Source organism: Phyllostomus hastatus, unplaced genomic scaffold (assembly GCF_019186645.2).
Source record: "Phyllostomus hastatus isolate PE091 unplaced genomic scaffold, TTU_PhHast_1.1 phas_scaffold_501, whole genome shotgun sequence".
In the NCBI taxonomy this organism is placed as follows: Eukaryota; Metazoa; Chordata; class Mammalia; order Chiroptera; family Phyllostomidae; genus Phyllostomus; species Phyllostomus hastatus.
Window position 1 is genome coordinate 20,842,557 of NW_025334033.1, and position 18,649 is coordinate 20,861,205.

Genomic DNA, 18,649 nt, shown 5'->3' on the forward strand with positions numbered 1-18,649 from the left:
CGATATATGCTTACATATACTTTTTATAAACCCTTATTAAAACCTAATATTGACAAACTATTTTTATTATTGTTGATTATTTATACTTTATGCATAAATTATATATTTAAATTTACATGTTCTCCTTCAGGTCTGCAAATTGTCACCACTAATGTCACATTTCACTTGCCAATTAATGATGACAAATGTACAGTAGCACTTCTGCAAGATTTAGGCATCACTAAAAGACTGTGCATAAAGATTTTATAGAAGAGCTCTTAAAGTGAGAAACTTGACAGTAAAATTAAGCCAGTTCAATATACAAAAAGATGTTAGCACTAATTCTTCTTCATTAACATAATATCTTTTTTAGTCAAGTACCAAACAAATATATAAACTCTTAACAACCTAGGCAAATGGAGGAAGTCAAGTGACACACATTTCCTAAAAATATGTTTTTGACTTTGTTTTTCAATTTACAAAAGAACCTGAAGAAAATAAATTAAAACAAAAGCCAAAATATATAGATTAGAAATAGACAAGTTCACCGAATGCTGAGAATTTAGCTGAAGTCAAACTACAGATATGACTGCCTGATAGAGTTCATAGAGAATCAATCCCCAGTTATTACTTTGTTTTAATCCATGTCTGGAGATATTCAACTATATGTTCTGTGGTGATGTTGCGGGACAGTGGTGTGGGAGAGGGGCTGTCAGTGACTCACACATTTCAGGCTATTTAAATGTGAAAATATTCGAGATAGTTAGGAATCCTCTCAATCAGCAGATATACCAGATATATATAAGTGTGTCATTTTTCTAAACTGAAGGTTACTTTGTGTTTCTCAAGATACTAAGGAAATGAAGAAACTAGGAGTTTTATTTAAGAATATTTTACTGGTACAGTAAACTTTTTCAAATGGCAAGAAAGTAATCTTCCAAAGTGAGTGTATTTCTATAGCTGTAAGAACTCAAGTAATAATACATTTATTTTAAAATGGAAAATCCTAATTACTCTAAATGGCACTTGGTTTCAATTTGCTTCTTGCGGTTAATATAAGTTAAATGGTTTTTTAACCATTTAACATCTGTAGCAATGGAAACACACCTGGCTTTACTTCGGTATATCAAGATGAGAACACAGATGAGGATGCAGGTCAAGGCTATGCCAACACCTACAGCGATGCCAGTCATTGATTTTTGGTCCAGGTGGTAATATCCTGAATAAACTAGAAGGGGAAACACATTTACTCAGAATGAATAAAAATATGCATGATTCCATTTATAATTTTCTGACAGATAATTGCTTTTCTATACTTTTCTTCCTCTCATAGGAAAACTTTTGACACTGTGTCTAAGCAGAAAAGACACATTACACTTTTATCAGTGATCTCAGAAAGATCAGTTTATCTTCCCATAGTAAAGATTCTAAATATGAGTCCTAGATACTGTACTATACTATTATAAAAAGATGAACATTGGTTTATAACTTACAACACTAAAAGGCACAAGGCATAGTTGTTCCCTGATGGACCAAAGGACAGCTTTCATGTCATGTTACCTGAGAGCAGAGCTGTATTAGTTTTCCACTGAACGTACTGGCAGTTACTTAGCAGTGCTTCTAAACTCTATTGTACATGCGGCTTTACTAGAGGGTATGTTAAAATGCAGATTCTGATTCACTAGCTCTGCAGTGGTAGCCATGATTCTGTGTATTTTATAAGCTCTTGGGTGACACTCCCACTGCTGGTCCCTATACACTTTGAGTAGCAAGGTCTTTGAGGTGTGATACAAGCCTTGCTCTCTCTTTCCACTGATGATAGGGCAGCTACTATGGCTGCTCGCTTCCTGTGTTTAAATCCAACTGCCCTGTCCTTTTCTTTTTACTTTCTCTCCTTCCCTGGGTGGCTGTTTCTTTATCACTCATATTCTCTCCCCCTCTCTCTCTCACTTACACACACACACACACACACACACACACACACACACACGCCCACTCCCCCAGAGGGGAGGAAAGGGAGGTGTCTACCCCTGCACCACAGCGGGCTTGGTTTCCCTCCAAACAGGACAGTTGATAGGGAGTGAAGGTGTCTCTTTAAACATATTTTCCCCCAATTACTTTTCTTGAGAGAAACATTCTTTCTGGAAAGGCTGTTTTTCTGTGGTGAAAACTCTTCATGAAAACATGCTCTTCTGAGCTTGAACACCACAGCCACTACTGCTGTTTATTTTCATGAAACCTCCCAGGAAGCCTACTCCCATAGTTCCAGGCGGTGTCTCGGTGGTTGAACAGCTGGGAAGAAAAATAACTGGGACACAGTGGTCTGAAGACTAGAGTTAATTTTGAGGTAGGTTTGTCTTCTAGGAGTGCAGAGAAGAGCCGAGCAGCTCCACAGCATCAAAGCTTCACTGACAACAAGTCAAAAAACTGAGTGCAGGTTTTAGGATATGGCCATTGTAGGAGTGGACATAAAGTGAAGGGAGCTGAAAAATATGCCTGCACTTTCTTTCCTTAAGAAAAATCAGTGATCGTAACAGTATACAGACCTTTGCTATCTGCAGAATCTAAACGCTTGGGCCTCTGATTTGATTCAGAACTTTCCTTTGGAAGCACTGCTAGCTCTACAGAATTCGAAAAGGGTCCTTCCCCCACTTCATTGGATGCAGATATCTTGACAATGTAGACATTTCCTGCCACCAGGTTTTCCAACAAAGCCATGGTGATTGCCCCTATTAAAAAAGTATATCAATGACAAATTAAGTAAATGTTATCTTTTACTCATTCTTTCAATCACACAATCATAGTGCTTTATTTTTAAAAATATTTTTCTGATTATAAAAGTAACACATTCATTTAGAACATTTTGGAAAAGTAAAGCTAAACATAAATACAATGACAATTTTCCATTGTTAATATTTGGTTTATCTGTATGCGAGTGTACACCACTCACGTGTGAGTACATATTTACTACATGCATGTTTCTATCCTAGAGTTTTCACAGTTCCCCTACATAGCTCTCTGTAATTTTATCTTAGGAGTAGTTTTTAAGAACAGCATGTCTTTTTGTTTTGTTATATACAAGGTCTGTCCAGAAAGTATCCATCCATGTAATATGAAAAATAGACGCATTTATTGAGGACAATGTAAGACACAAGATAGTACATAAGACACTGATGCCTCAGTCCCCTTCCAAGTAGGCACCTTGGGACCTCACATAATTCTTCCCAGTTGCCATCAGCTGCCCCATCATATTTTCCTGAATCTTATTGATTCTGACATCTCTTTTCTTTCAAAGATGATTTTAGTTTTGGGAAAAGCCAGAAGTCACAGGACACCAAATATGGGCTATAGTGGGGCTGAGTTACCTGGGTGATTTGATGTTTTGCCAAAATACTAAGCACAAGACGTGATACATGAGTGAGCACATTGTCATAATGAAGCTGCCAATCACCAGGTGCCCATAGCTGCAGCTTTCTGAATCATCCAAATAGTTCCCACAGAGGAATGTTCAACCTTAACGCAAAATCTGATGCAGATTTGCTGCTCTACTCAGTCATTTTGAATGTGATGGCTACACTGTACACATGTTCACTCAACGGTTTCTACCACCCCACTGACTAGTAGAATGAAGTTATCATTGTTCACACATGTGCATTCCAGTCCACTTTCTTTGGATGCCAGGTTGCAGCAATGCTGTACAAACCATTCTCACTATATTAACAATAACTGGACTTTTTCTGGACAGACCCTGTGTGTGTGTGTGTGTGTGTGTGTGTGTGTGTACATCTTTAAAATATATATAAATAAAATATGTATTTATAAAAATTTTTATATATTCATATGCATATAATGTCTTACTCTTTACATAGGTGTGGATACAACCAGCATTAAAAACATTTTACTATGAAATAGTTCAAACATAGGTAGAGAGAGAATGGTATAATGAATCTGGATTCAACAATCATAATTAGATTTTAAAAATCCAGTGTAAGAGTCTTTCTCTTCTTTTGGAAACGTTTTAACTAATTATGGAAATAGCTGTAATAGATGATCTTGACTTTCTTAAATTAGAAACAACACAATTAGGTTTTTTAAAATTTATTTTTATTTTTTTTAAAGATTTTATTTATTTTTAGAGAGAGGGGAAGGGAGGGAGAAAGAGGCAGAGAAACATCTGTGTGTGGTTGCCTCTCACATGGCCCCCACTGGGCACCTGGCCCACAACCCAGGCATGTGCCCTGATTGGGAATTGAACCTTTCGGTTTGCAGGCCAGTGCTCAATCCATTGAGCCACACCAGCCAGGGCATAAAATTAGTTTTGAAAGTATGAAAATATTTTTCATACTTCCTAATCATCATCTAAGATATCTTAAATGTAAACAAAAGGCCAAAAGTTATGTAGAAACCTCAGAGTGCTGAAGACTTAGACCTCAGATTAACTATCAAAATTACCACCACCAATCTGCCTAGCATCTACTTCTCTCCAAAGGTAATTGTCATTTGAATTTATATATGACACTTAGTATCAAAAGATACTTTCTGTTGACATGACTGCTAAGAAGGATTTCTATTTAGGCACTGCTATTTCTTGAGGAGTCTTTATGCTCTTGTTCTGTCACTGTACTGAAGTATTTTTCTTACAAAAGGGTCTCTCACTCTAGGAATTAATTCTTATGTTAAGAAAGCAGGTGTAATAGAAATTCAACCAGCAAGTGCTTCTATGACTGCATTTGTGTGTGGGTATTCACAGGAAACTTAGCTTTCCTATGGTGATTTCATCTTTCTCCTGACTCAGAGCATCTTTACAATAGCTTTAAAGAGTTTACAGTAACTTGCAGCAGTCACTTCTAGGCTAGAGCTGTCTATTCTGATGCACTTGCAAGAGTGTATTTCATTACGCAAGTGAAATGCAGCGTGATCTTAGAGCTGAGGACATGATTCAGAGGCCACCTCTGAGGATCACATGGTGTGAGGCAGCTGAACCAAGTGGCAATGTGAGGAGCCAAAAACAGCTTGTTTTCATATTCTATGGTTTCAACTTGGCCTGAGGAGAGTGTGAGCTATTTGAGCATACAACTGTTAAATAAACAAACTGACCCGTATTTAGAATCAAGAAAAGCCTTTCCATTCTTACTGTGTTCTTGGGCAGTTGAAATAAAAAACAAAGATGTATTGTGACATGTTACCATTAACTAGGAGAAGAACATTTCAATAAATAAATTGAGCTTCCATTTTATCTTAGAATACTTTACATTTAATTTTTGAAAGTGCTAGGCAAACTAATCACTACCTGAAAGTAAAAGTCTTTTCATTTAATTTAAATTTTATAAGTGGATGAGCTCAGGGTGTTTGTGTACACGCATGCTCCCCTTCCTTAGACAAAGAAAGGACACTGTTAAGATTCTGGTTTCCCTATGAGCACACTCAAAGCAGTTCCCAAATATTAAAGTGAACTGACTGTCCCTGTATTTTCTCAGCAGAATGTCTCAATCTTGGTATGATTATTTCAGTGTACTGCCTTTTATGCGCGTCTGAATCTTCAGCTAGACTAGGGGCTTCACAAACCAGACAGTGTAATAGGCTCAGTGTTGTATCAATGTTGATTAAATGCTGGCACACTACCAACTAAGTAATTTGTGACTTGGGGCACGTTACTGAACTTTACTTTCCTCATGGGGGCAGTAATTCCCACCTCATGTAATTATTATAAAGACTAAACAAGCTACCACTGCCAAGTGCCTGACAGAAGTGTATATATTCAATGAAAGTAAGTCTGTCTTACCTCTGACCTCCCCTCCTCTCCCCTTTCTAGAAGACAGAAAATTTCTTTCATATTTGAACAGTGTAATATGAATGAACAGCTAGCATAATGCCTTGTGCAAGATAATTCTCAGTAAATGCTAACTGAACTTATATTAAAATAGAAGCTATTTGCTACCAAAGTAGTGTTCATTTAAAATGTAAAAACAAAGGGTAAGAAGCATTCACTACAGAATGAAGTCTCAGACCTTTCTATCTTTCATCCATGTTCTCTAACTGATTTTTTCAGTTCTACAGTCTTTTTTCTTTTTAAAAATTTTGTTTTCAATTACAGTTTACATTCAATACTATTTGTATTACTTTCAGGAGTACAGTACCATTCCACAGTCTTAAATTCATCTACAGGGATGACTTCTGTTATACCACTACTCCCATTAACTTAATCCTCCTCCTTGTTCAACCTCTTTACTGAGACATCTAAAAGGCATCTCAAATTTAACATTCGAAACCAAACCTTTGATTTTCCCCATTAATTCTTTTTTTTTACACATCAATCTGCAGAAAATCTAGTTAGCTGTTCTTTCAAATTATGTTTTAATCATTTCCCATTACCTTCCCCATTATCACCCCTGTTCAAACCCCCCACTAATTCTCACATAGACACTCAGTAGTATTAAATAGTTTCTAACTTCTACTCTTACCTTCTTATAATAAATTTTTCAAGCGGTTGCGAAGAGTAATCCTTTTAAATTGTAAATCTGATCAACAGTCTCCAATGTCTTCCTTCACTCTTTGAATAAAATCAGTGGTCCTCAGATTCTGCCCTGTAAGACCTGCCCTTGGTTACCACGATTGCCACCCTTGTCCAAACCCCCTTCATTTCCCACTGTCTGCTCTTCCCTCCACTCTAGCTGTCCTTGCCTTCTTGTTGTTCCTACAACATGCCAAACACACTTATGTTTCAGAGCCTTTGCACTTCTCCCAGATATCCTCATGGCTCTGCCCTGATGTCATTTCTTCCAAAAGAACTTAGCTTACTATCTCCATCACTTTGTCTTTTCCTCTTACTGTAGTTTTCTTTATAGCACTTATGACACTATCTGAATATTTTTATACGTGTTTGTGTGTTTCCTGAGATGTAAGCTCCAATGGGGTAGGAACACTGTTTTATTCACTGTGGTATTGCCAATGTCTAGAAAAGAGCCTATCACATACTAATCATTCAATAAGAATTCATTTGCTCAATCAATCATGTTCCCACTTTTTGGTAGTTTAATTTATTTGGCAAATGATGAGTTGAATGGATTTCCTCAGTAAAGGACTTTAATTTCCAATGTGAATCTCTAACAGGAGGGATAGTAACATTGTTTCTCTAATTTATGTAATCATGGAACTTTTTTTTAAAAGAGGGGTATGTATCTTTAGCATCTTGGGAAACTCATGCTATGAGGAACAGAGTTCAGGAACTGCTGTAGTACAGCATCATTTCCTATAGTGTGTTTTAGATTTTAAAATAATTGAGTGGTTTAGGCTGATTTACTGTATTATCAGCAAGTGTAAAGGCTCTAATTTCTGATCCTTTAAATTACACACAAGCATACTTGCACATCACATTTCTGCTCAACCATTTTAGCATGTACAATTTTAGCCATGAATATCATATGGTCACCAGGAACATTTTAAAAATGTTTTAACTAACGAAAAAAACTTATTTCACTTGGTAATAAATACATGAATTTATTATATATAAACATATATAAACACAGTATGTAAAGAAGATTAATAGATACATAGGGGAGAAATATTAGTATTCTTCCTCTTTTCCCCTCCATCTTTTCCTATACCTTTACCAAAACAAAATACTGTCTTTTTAGGCAGGTACAAATGAGGAGCTAAAGAAGTATGTGCTCATGTGATTATAATTCTTTTTATTTTATTTACTAAAGATTTAAAAAAAATTATTTACTATTTTTTAGATTGAGGGGGAGGGAAAGAGAGGGAGAAAAACATCAATGTGCAAGAGAAACATCTACTGGCTGCCTTTTGCACACCCCCAACTGGGGACCTGGCCCACAACCCAAGCACGTGCCCTGACTGGGAATCAAACTAGTGATTTTTAGGCTCTTAATCCACTGAGCTTCACCAGCCAGGATTGATTGGAATTCTTTATTAATATTTATAAAATACCACACTAAATCAGGTTAGTCACTTGGTCAAATGTATTATGGATAAACCGTTTTAGAAATAAGAATATTATGGTAGGTTGTAAAATCAGTAGCACCAAATAAATTCTACATCCACTATCTCCACCTGTGGACAGTCCTCTGCCACACTAACTGTGGACTTGCCTACGTGATTTGCTTTGCCCAGTGGACATTAGCGAATGTGATGCGAGCAGAGGCTTGCAAAAGCTTTGTACATGCAGATTCCTCTCTCTTGTCCTTAGAACTCTCTCTTGCTGTTTTTAAGCTACCCACACTCTTTTGAAATTGTGAGATAATTTACAGCCTCATGAGTGACATGAGTAGAGAGCAAAAGACCTGCCCAGCTGATCCCAGTCCAAACTGCTGACTCACTGAACTGTGAGAAGGTAGAGTGGTTTTTCAGCATAGTTTGTTAGGTAGCAACAGATAATTGATACAAATATAAAACTGTATTGCTGGCAAGTACTTGTTACTTTCATGTCTCTTCAGTGACTAAGAAATCACTCCTTAGTGGGGCTTCTGCTTAATGAAAAATATTATAAATATACAACTATGAAAACTCCACCTAAAGTTACCATTTGTTGATTTTTACAATTGTATAGAGTTTATTACACCCACATAGTGCCTTTAAGTTTATTCTCTTAATTAGATAAATATTCCCCTTAAAAGGTTAAATGTACGTGGAGTGTCTAGTACTATAAAATGTTTAGAATATGTAGATGGCCAACAGATTTTCTTTTTGAAATCCTTCTTAAGCTTTTAATTGTTTGGCAAACTGTTCTTTTCTCGGTATGTGTATCTGAATGAAGAAAGTGCCAAAATAATGAAGTTTTACAATTTATGTGATGACTCATCTAAAAACTGGCATGTAGGACTTACTCATATGAAAGATTAAAACAATTGAAAAGGATATAATGATAAGAGTATACAGTAAGAATATTAAAAATTTTTGAATTCAGTTTTGCTCAGCTTAAAAAATTGTGTTAAAAAATTAAATTTAGTGTTTGTAAGCCCTAATAAGCCTTTCCCTGTACTAAGAGGTCAATTAATTTGCAAGTGGACCATTTAAGTAGCTGTACAAAAGTCTTCTCCTGTAAGCCAGGTCCTCTTCCAGTGTTTGCTTCTCCAGCACAAGCACACAACCACCAGAATCTCGTAATCACCTATCACAATCTTCCTTCCCTAACATCTACCTCCCTCCTTATGCTATCAAGTCATTCAACCATCCTCTCCTTTCCATTTCAAGCCTTTAATCCAGGTTTATTATCTCTTTCCTGGACCATCACAATTGCTTTCCAGTCTCTGCATGACTCTTGCCACCCACTCCTCCTCAACCAAACCTCTTCTATTCACAACAGTCAGAATGATCGCTCTGAAATGCAAATCATATGCTCCTTCTTCAAGTATGTCAATGGCTTTCCATTGCTCTCTGAATAAAACCAAAATCCTTAATAACTTTTAACTTCATAAATATAAATTCAAAACAAAGTCTAGATCCCTCTTTCCCTTTGTTTCCTTATCACTAATAATCTTACTTTTCCTTCTCTTTGGTAATTTACGATCATATTTACCTTCTCGGTGTAGGACCTGCCACTCTCCTGCAATCCAGGCCTTCCTTGATGCGTATAAGATAGTATAGCGTGTCACAACTGTCTCTGGGCCATCAGGGGGTTTCCAAGAGACCAGAGCAGTATCATCTTCTATCAGTGTCACTTTTACTCCAACTGGTGGTCCTGCTGGTGCTGTGCACACATGCAGAGGGAGATGGTATTAACAGGATAAATGGCCCTACACATGCCAATACCAGGCTAATAGAGTGACAGGCAGAGAAAAGAGTTTGAAAAACTAGGAACCACTAATAAACACATCCAAAAAATCACAGCTTTTACCAATTAATAGTGATAACAGTAAAATACTACTTTTCTTCTTTTTCTGAAAGCTGATTTCATTTTTATAATGTTCAGAACATTTTAAAAATATTAAGGAGATAGCAGATTTCTAGATGTGGAATTACTAAGTCAGAGGTTGAAAGCATTTTTAGGTCTCTTGACATGGTTTTGTCAAACTGATCCCTCAATAGGCCTATAATCATACCAGTAGCACCTGCTCATTAGATATTAAGTCTTTTCCATTGAGAGTATTGGATCTAAACTACATTTCTTACTAAAATGTATAGAATATAGCTTCAAACTGATCTAGAAAGCCACTGAAGAAATACTTCTGAGATGAGAAACATTAAGTTATTCTCCAAAAAAGTTGCAGATCAGTGAGTTTAAAGGGCAGGCTTTACACTAATAATTTACATCTTTGAAAAGTATTGAAGTCTTGGGATTTTAACTGATCCCATTTTTAATGTGAGCTAAAAGTGTGAAGAGCTGGTTTTGGGCATCATATAGCATATGGGATATTGTTAAAACCATAGCAAGAAAGCGCTTGCTCACTAAAATAAACGTCCTTTGCTTTCTTTCAGCATAATTAAAACAGAAGTCCTCATATATCATCTAATCCTTCATCCTCACTCTAGAGAAAAGGAAAGGCAAGTTTTGGAGACAAAATACCTTAGCTAGAGTCACAAGTAAGCTATACAACTGGTGCTCAGTTAGGTAGCATATCTATGCACAGCACACAGCATCAAGCTACCATACATATAGACAGAGGTTCTAATGTGGGCTCCTAACACACCCATTATTCACTTATTTACATTTAAAATGATTTCAGTGCAGCCTTGAATAGCACACATGATTTTCGCTCATTTGCTTGTGTAATATGTACACTGAGAGGGGAAAAATAAATTTAATAAAGGAAAAGAAATCTCAAGTGTTAAGCAAAACAAATCAACAAAACCAACACAACAACATCATATCAACTGGTAATTGATGTGATGTTTTGTAAAAAACAAAGCAACACATCAACTAGTAGTGGCAACCAAGGTAGTATCCCTTTCAAAATGACGTGTACAGTTTTTACACATTTAGATAAAACCCAAAAGGCAGCTGCCTTCTTTACCTTCTGGAAGTGTAGAATGGTAGACGACTGGACTCCAGGGACTTGAAAGCTGATCCACATGCAATCGAACAGCAAATTCATATTTGGTGTTTGGTTCTAGACCTTGAACCAACATATGGGTTTCTGATCTACAATGATGAGCAATGAAGCTTTAATGCTGTGAGCACACTGTTTCTCAAAGATTGTCAATATGTCCAATAAATACAGGTAGGGAGGGCACATTAAAATTATTTTACACTAAAAGAGCAATCTAATTTGACTATTATATACTACATTTGGTATTATAAAAATATGCCTACAAATGTCCTAATACAAAGAAATTTCCTCTGAAATGTTGGAAGTCGAATTATGCTTTTAAATCATAGTGATAGCCATCTTTTTATCCATAACCTAGAAAACAGAATAAACAGCTTTATTTTTTGATGCCAGAATGAAAATTATCTTTTGTTTCTTTATTAAACATGCTTCTCTTTAGCCACATGAAAGTCAAAGTAGCTTCTTGCCCAATTTTGTTGCATGAGGCAGGGGAAACAAAAAAAAAATCATTTACAAAAATTAAATGTCAAAAACATTTTCAGAACTGAAAATGTAAAGATGAAAGAAAAACCCAGACATTTTATAAGCAAGATAAGTCCTAAGACAAATGCTTACAGCTGAAGCTCAAGCTAGCCCAAGATGGGAAGATGTATGAATGGGGAAGGGAGCAAAGGAAACAACCATTAATAGAAGCTACATACGTTTGAATATACAGAACCAAAGAAGCATTCTGCAGACCGACAGGGTTACAGCGAATGGTGTAGTTAATTATTTGTGCAGTCGTGAATGCAGGCCTCCTCCAGTGCAGGAAGATGGAAGATGAGGTGTTAGCCTTCGCATAGAGATGGTGGGGTGGTGGTGGAGGAGGAACCATGCGATCACGAACAGCTATTGGAAAAGACAAGGTCGATTTACTGCACAGCATAGCATTTATTGTAAAAAGTGATAAGTGGTAAAATCATTAACACCCCACCCGGTAAGCTGACTTTAGGTCAGTCTTTCTTCCTTGAGAGGCTTGTAGTAGTCTAGAGATATATTATTCAAACCTGAGCAATTCTTCCATGAGTTAGAATATAGGGAATAAAATACTATCGATACAGATTATAAGGCAGAAGCATAGAGAAGTCAAGCTACCAGCCAAAGGCTTTCAGAAAGCCAGCAGTGGGATTAAAACAGACTGACACCCACTTTAGTAACAATAAAATCATACAGCTCTTAGTAGCAATAAAATTGAACAGCAACTGGAAGGAAATAATTAGCCTCAAGCTTAGAGCAGATGAAAGAAAACTCAGTATATGTAGGTATTCAGCGTTATTTTCCAAGTTAAATTTCTTTTGGTCTTTTGCAGACAAAAGAAAAATAGATTCTTGTAATTAAATACATCTCACCTAAATATTTACCGAGCATGCATTTGTTCAAGCTACTATCTTAGGTACCCTGGAGAATATACAGTAATCAATGAGGATTCCAAGCAGTAGTGAGACTTAGATGTTGAGGAAGAGCAGCAACAGGAGTGTGAGCCATACATAGTGAAAAGAGCTACCATAACTCTACTTACACACGCATCCTGGGGTGCTGACTGTCTGATCTGCCTGGTAACCATCCTCTATGTTATTGTAAGCCAGCAGCCGCACATGGTATTTTCTTCTGGGGTCTAAAAAGAAACCAATAGGTAATAATTAGACCCAGACATCTAGACACAAAGGTTCTAGAACATTTCTAGATTTGGGGTTTAAAATCTTCTGAATAAATACCAGATCTAAGTAAAATAAAAATTTCTCTCTCCCTGTCCTACACAATGACTAAGCAATTCACCTTAGTATGACATTGCTATTGTGACTATCTACCAATTATTTAAAATCTCACATTTAACCTCACTTCAAACAATAACATTACTATAACTGCTCTTCATCCTCCTCAACTGAGCAGAGATAGATTCTTGCTTTTAAAAGACTTGGGTTGACTTCTGGCCAAGATGGAGGCATAGGTAGACACATTGTGCCTTCTTGCACAACCAAAATAAGGACAACAAAAATTTAGAAACAAACAAACAAAAAAACCCAGAACTGACAGAAAATTGAACTGTATGGAAGCCCAACAACTAAGGAGTTAAAATAGACACATTTATCCAGACCGGTAGGAGGGGTGGAGTCGGGCCCAGTGGAGAGGGGTCTCAGCAAAAAAGCACGGTGGCTTGCAGGCCCTGGGTGTGCAAGGCAGCAGCTGATGGACCCGGGCACACAAGATGGCAGTGGGCGGACCCAGCGAGGCTGACTGATTGGGCGGTCACACATTCAAGCAGATAAAGCAGGTGAAACTGAGGAGCAAGACAAATTGGGCAACCCAAGGCTCCAGCTCGAGGAAATAAAGCCTCAAAACACTGATTGAAAACACCTCTGGGGGTTGAGGTGCCAGGAGAGACTCCCAGACTCATAGGAGAGTTTGTTGGAGAGACCCACAGGGTCCTAGAACATACAGAAGCCCACCCACATAGAAAGTACCACCAGAAGGGCCCAGTTTGCTTGGGAGAAGCTGGAGAAGTGACTGAAATCCAGCAGAGAGAAGAGCAAGCACCATTGTTCCCTCTCTGACCCCTCTCCCACATACAGAGTCACAACCCAGTGACTAGCTTGCCCTGCCCTGGTGAACACCTAAGGCTCCACCGCTCATATATAACCGATGCGACAAGACAAAAAAAAATGGCCCAAATGGAAGAACAGATCAAAGCTCCACAGCAAATACAACTAAGCAAGCAAGAGATAGCCAAGCTATCAGATGTACAGTTCAAAGCACTGGTGATCAGGATGCTCATAGAATTGGTTGGTCACAAATTAGATGAAAAAATGAAGGCTACGCTAAGGGAAATAAATGAACATGTACAGGGAGCCAATAGTGATGGGAAGGAAACTGGGACTGGAATCAATGGAATGGACCAGAAGGAAGAAAGAAACAACCAAACAAAAAAGAATGAAGAAATAAGAATTCAAGAAAAATGAGGAGAGCCTCAGGAACCTCCTGGACATCTTTAAACCTTCCAATATCCAAATCATAGGGGTACCAGAAGGGGAAGAGGAAGAGCAACAAGTGGAAAAGTTATCTGAGCAAATAATAAAGGAGAACTTCTCCAATCTGGCAAAGGAAATAGACTTCCAGGAAGTCCAGGAAGCTCAGAGAATCCCAAAGAAGTTGGACCCAAGGAGGAACACACCAGGGCACATCATAATTACATTACCCAAGATTAAAATTAAGGAGAGAATTCTAGAAGTAGCAAGAGATAAGGAGACAGTCACCTACAAAGGAGTTCCCATCAGACTGTCAGCTGATTTCTCAAAAGAGACCTTACACGCAAGAGGGGCTGGAAAGAAGTATTCCAAGTCATGAAAGGCAAGGACCTACAGCCCAGATTGCTCTATCCAGCAAAGCTTTCATTTAGAATGGAAGGGCAGATAAAGCACTTCTCAGATAAGATCAAGTTAAAGGAGTTCATCATCACCAAGCCCTTATTTTATGAAATGTTAAAGGGACTTATCTAAGAAAAAGATGATAAACAACATGTATAGTAAAATGACAGCAAACTCACAATTATTAACAACCACACCTAAAACAAACCAAAAACAAAGTAAGCAAACTACAACAGGAACAGAATGACAGAAAAGGAGATCACATGGAGGATTAGCAACAGGGGAGTGGGAGGAGGAGGTAGAAGGTACAGAGAATAAGTAGCATAGATGGTAGGTAGAAAATAGACAGGGGGAGGGTAAGAATAGTATGGGAAATGTAGACACTAAAGAACTTATGACACATGGACATGAACTAAAGAGGGGGAATGTGGGTGGGAGAGGGTATGTAGGGTGGAGGGGAGTGAAGGGGGGGAAATGGGACAACTGTGATAGCATAATCAATAAAATATATTTTAAAAAATAAAAGACTTGGGTTTATGTGATGAATCATTTCTAAAAATTTACACCATGTAGTTGTTTAGTTACTTGAGAGTAGTTTATTAAAAGTATGAAAATATAAGTCAGATGTTTTTCCCCTCAAAGTTAAGGAGAATTACAGCTGTCATCTTTTAGTACTGTACATTTGAAAATCTTTAGAAATGTGTTATTTATTTCTAAGTACGTCCTTTCCCTAAACCTGTATTTTCAAGTTGAGAGCCAAATTCTACAAGAAAGATAAGCTGGAGCTCCCTCTACTGGTATTCATTAACTAGCACAATCTGAAAAGTAAAGTCCATCCCTCAGGTATAAAACAAAAGAAACAATTTCTGGCATTTGAGAAAATAAATGATTATAAGATTTAAATGATATACTTTAGTAAATATACAGGAAGTTTAATGATACCAGTAAATTTAAGTGTAACCATTTATGATAACTATAGAGTGCTTGCTTAGGGCAAAAAATAAATACTATTCAGAAATAATGTATTTCTTTTTTCCCCAGCTTTACTGACATATAGTTGGTAAATAAGAGCTGATTTTTAATGTGTACAACTTGATGTCTGATATACATATATATTTTGAAACAATCACTACAATCAAGCTAGTTAACATATCTGTCATCTAATATAGTCACCATTTTTTGTGTGTATGTATGGTAGAAATGCTGAAGATCTACACTCTCAGCAAATTTCAAGTATACGATATAATATTTATAATTATAGTCCCTATACTATACATCAGATCTCCAAAACTTATTCCTGCATAGCTGAAACTTTGTACCCTTTGACCTCCTCATCCCATTTCCCCCACCTTCTAACCCCTGGCACCCATTCTTCTATTTTGTTTCTCTAAGTTCAACTATATTAGATCCCATATGTAAGTGAGATCATACAGTAATTATCTTTCTGTGTTGGGATTATTTTATTTAGCATAATGTCCTCTAGGTTCATTAATGCTATGCAAAAGGCAAGGTTTCATTCTTTTTAAGGTTTAATAATAATCCTGTGTGTGTGTGTGTGTGTGTGTGTGTGTGTTTGCCACATTTTCTTTATCCATTCACCAGTCGACAGATATTTAGGTTGTTCCCCTATCTCATCTATTGTGAATAATGCTGCAATGAACATAGGGTGCATATGTCGCTTCAAGATACTGGTTTCATGCCTTTCAATACACACACAGAAGTAGAAAAACAATAATCTTTAATAGATACAATCACATCTAAATTTATTAAACTCTCCAAAGTAATTTAAGAGTTTGAATAAATATTTTAGAAACTGATTAATATTAAAGTCCATTTAAACATTTCCTAAAATATTAAAATTTTATTTATATTTGCTCTGATAAAATTAAAGAAATAAAAATTTATACAACTTAGAAAATTTCTGTAGTTTCTAGATAAAAAATAGGAAGACTAATAACTTCTATCTTATAGAAAATTTCTTTTCAGGTTTATTTTCTTGAGTATCATAAAACTCTGTAAGAGTTATTTTGTTATTGATGTTATTCTTATTTTTTAAAAACTATGGTAAAAGGTATTAAGTAGCATGTCTAATGTCATACAAAGCTGAACCAGGAACTTGAGGTATGATAGCACAGAGCCTTTAAATTGACACAAACACATGGCCCTTGTCACAGGAAGTTTGTCTCTTTATGAATTTTAAAATAGAAATATATTAAAATATTTTATAAAATAATTACCAGAGCCCTGGCTGATGTGGTTTAGTGGATTGAGTGCAGGCATGCGAACCAAAGGGTTGCTGGTTCAATTCCCAGTCAGGGCACATGCCTGGGTTGTGGGCCAGGTCCCCAGCAGGGAATGCATGAGGAGCAACCACACATTGATGTTTTGCTCCCTCTCATTCTCCCTCCCTTCCTCTCTCCCTCTAAAAATAAATAAATAAAATTTAAAAAATAATTACCAGACAACATAGAAACATATTTGGATTTCATCACTCGAATGATTTCCAACATTCAGCACTGACATTCTAAGATTCAAAAGGTTATGGTTCAGATTAAAGGCTACTTATTTGAGTTTGTTTTATTATTTCTTTCCTCCTACCATACTGCTGATCACATTAATCAACTGAATCCTGAGTTCAATATTACAATTACTCCTTCTGAGTGGGTACAAGTAGAATTCAACAGGCTCTTTGCAATCTAGTTCTTTATAAATTCACAGTGTCGTCTTCAAAAATCATTCTTCATTCTGTCTGTGCTCAGTTAGAAGGGTATCTTTAAGAAAGCTTCCCAAATGTGAGGTATTATGTCAGAAATGCAGAAGACACAGAAAAGGAAGGATGAGACAGAATTTTTCCATAGTAGCTCCCAATCTCAGGGAGCCAGACACAGATACAGCCATCTCTCATGGAAAGCTGATTTTTGAAGAGGGTCGGGAGGACAGGTAGAGAGATTAATCCTTATTCTACTGTGCAAACAACTGATTGACACTTCATGAATGTGTCTCTGGAATGCTTTATTTATTTTTTAATTTTCATGATAGACATTTGTTTCTCACAGCTCTGAAGGCTGAGAAGTCTAAGATCAAGGTGCCCACAGATTTGGTTTCTGGCAAGGGCCCTCTTCTTGGCTTGCAGATAGCTACCTTCTTGCTGTATCCTCACATGGCAGAGAGTAGAATCCTTTTTTTCCCCACCCTAAAAATTATTCTTCAAGTTTTCCCTTTTTCCTCTTTAAAAAAATGAATGGCTTACACTAAACTTTAAACTCAGAATTAAACTTTTTTTTAGCAGCGTGTTGTTAATCACACAAAAGCAGCTTATGTATTCTGAAATGAGAGAAAAGAGTTGCTTCCGTAAGCTCCTCAGGACCTGGCTATTTCCCCACTCAGCACAGACTGCAGTAAGCCCAATGTGAGGAGGGGCACGCCTCCTGATGCCCATCTGGAACTCATCCAAGTAGCCAGCACAACCCTCTCCAGTGCTGCGCTGCTTCCCCTGCTAGTATACATGAGGTCAGGAAAAGGTAAACCAACGAGCAGGTAAATCAAACACATGGAGGGGGGCCTGGGATTCCTTTCTATCCACACAAAAAAAGGTAAGACAAGAACCAGGATAATTCTGGAGATGATTTTAGTAAGAAAAATAAATAAATAGCACATCATACTACATGGAAAAAATAAAGAGGAAAAACCGATTCACATTTTTTCACGTGTGATCTCTTTATGCTCTACAAAGCATCTTGTTTTAAACTGCATGACAAAAGAAATCACTAACAAAACAAAAAGGCAGCTAACTGGATGGCAAGTTTTATTTGAAAACAACTCAGACAAGGGGTTTATATATATAAAAAAATCTTGTTTTAAAAATAAAAAGTGCCAGGATGGTGGGCCATGTGCACTGCCCTTTTGTTTCTTTTAGGTTTGATAACATGTAACTCAAAATCTAGTCACCACTTTATTTTGGTTTGTTAATCCAGAGACCCTGAACAACCTGGTTTATTCTTGTTCACCAGTGTGTTAGAAATTTGATTTCATATACTGTTTGTAAATTTAAGACTGGTCCCAGGGACAAGAGCCCTCAAATAATGTTATGATGAGCATTATCAGGCAATAAGAGTCATTAAGAAAGAAAACACAACAGCTACACAATTTAAAAAATCAAAGATAGAGAGTAAAAAAAAGTTTAGGACCAACACACAAAATGCAGTTAAATGCGCAAAATGCAGCTTATGTAGCATAAATCCTAAAACTGTAGTTTTGCAAAGA

At 36.8% G+C, this 18,649-nt stretch overlaps 1 protein-coding gene across 1 annotated transcript in view; it reads right to left on the reverse strand.

The window, feature by feature from the left end:
• Nucleotides 1-18,649, reverse strand: part of PRTG (protogenin) — a 119,785-nt gene that overhangs the window by 3,989 nt on the left and 97,147 nt on the right. The window contains exons 12-17 of the mRNA XM_045823465.1: nt 12,544-12,639; nt 11,687-11,873; nt 10,950-11,077; nt 9,515-9,685; nt 2,526-2,708; nt 1,087-1,207 (exon numbers count right to left, since the gene is read on the reverse strand). Coding sequence (XP_045679421.1) covers nt 1,087-1,207; nt 2,526-2,708; nt 9,515-9,685; nt 10,950-11,077; nt 11,687-11,873; nt 12,544-12,639 — 886 coding nt within the window. The remainder of the gene's footprint in view (nt 1-1,086; nt 1,208-2,525; nt 2,709-9,514; nt 9,686-10,949; nt 11,078-11,686; nt 11,874-12,543; nt 12,640-18,649) is intronic.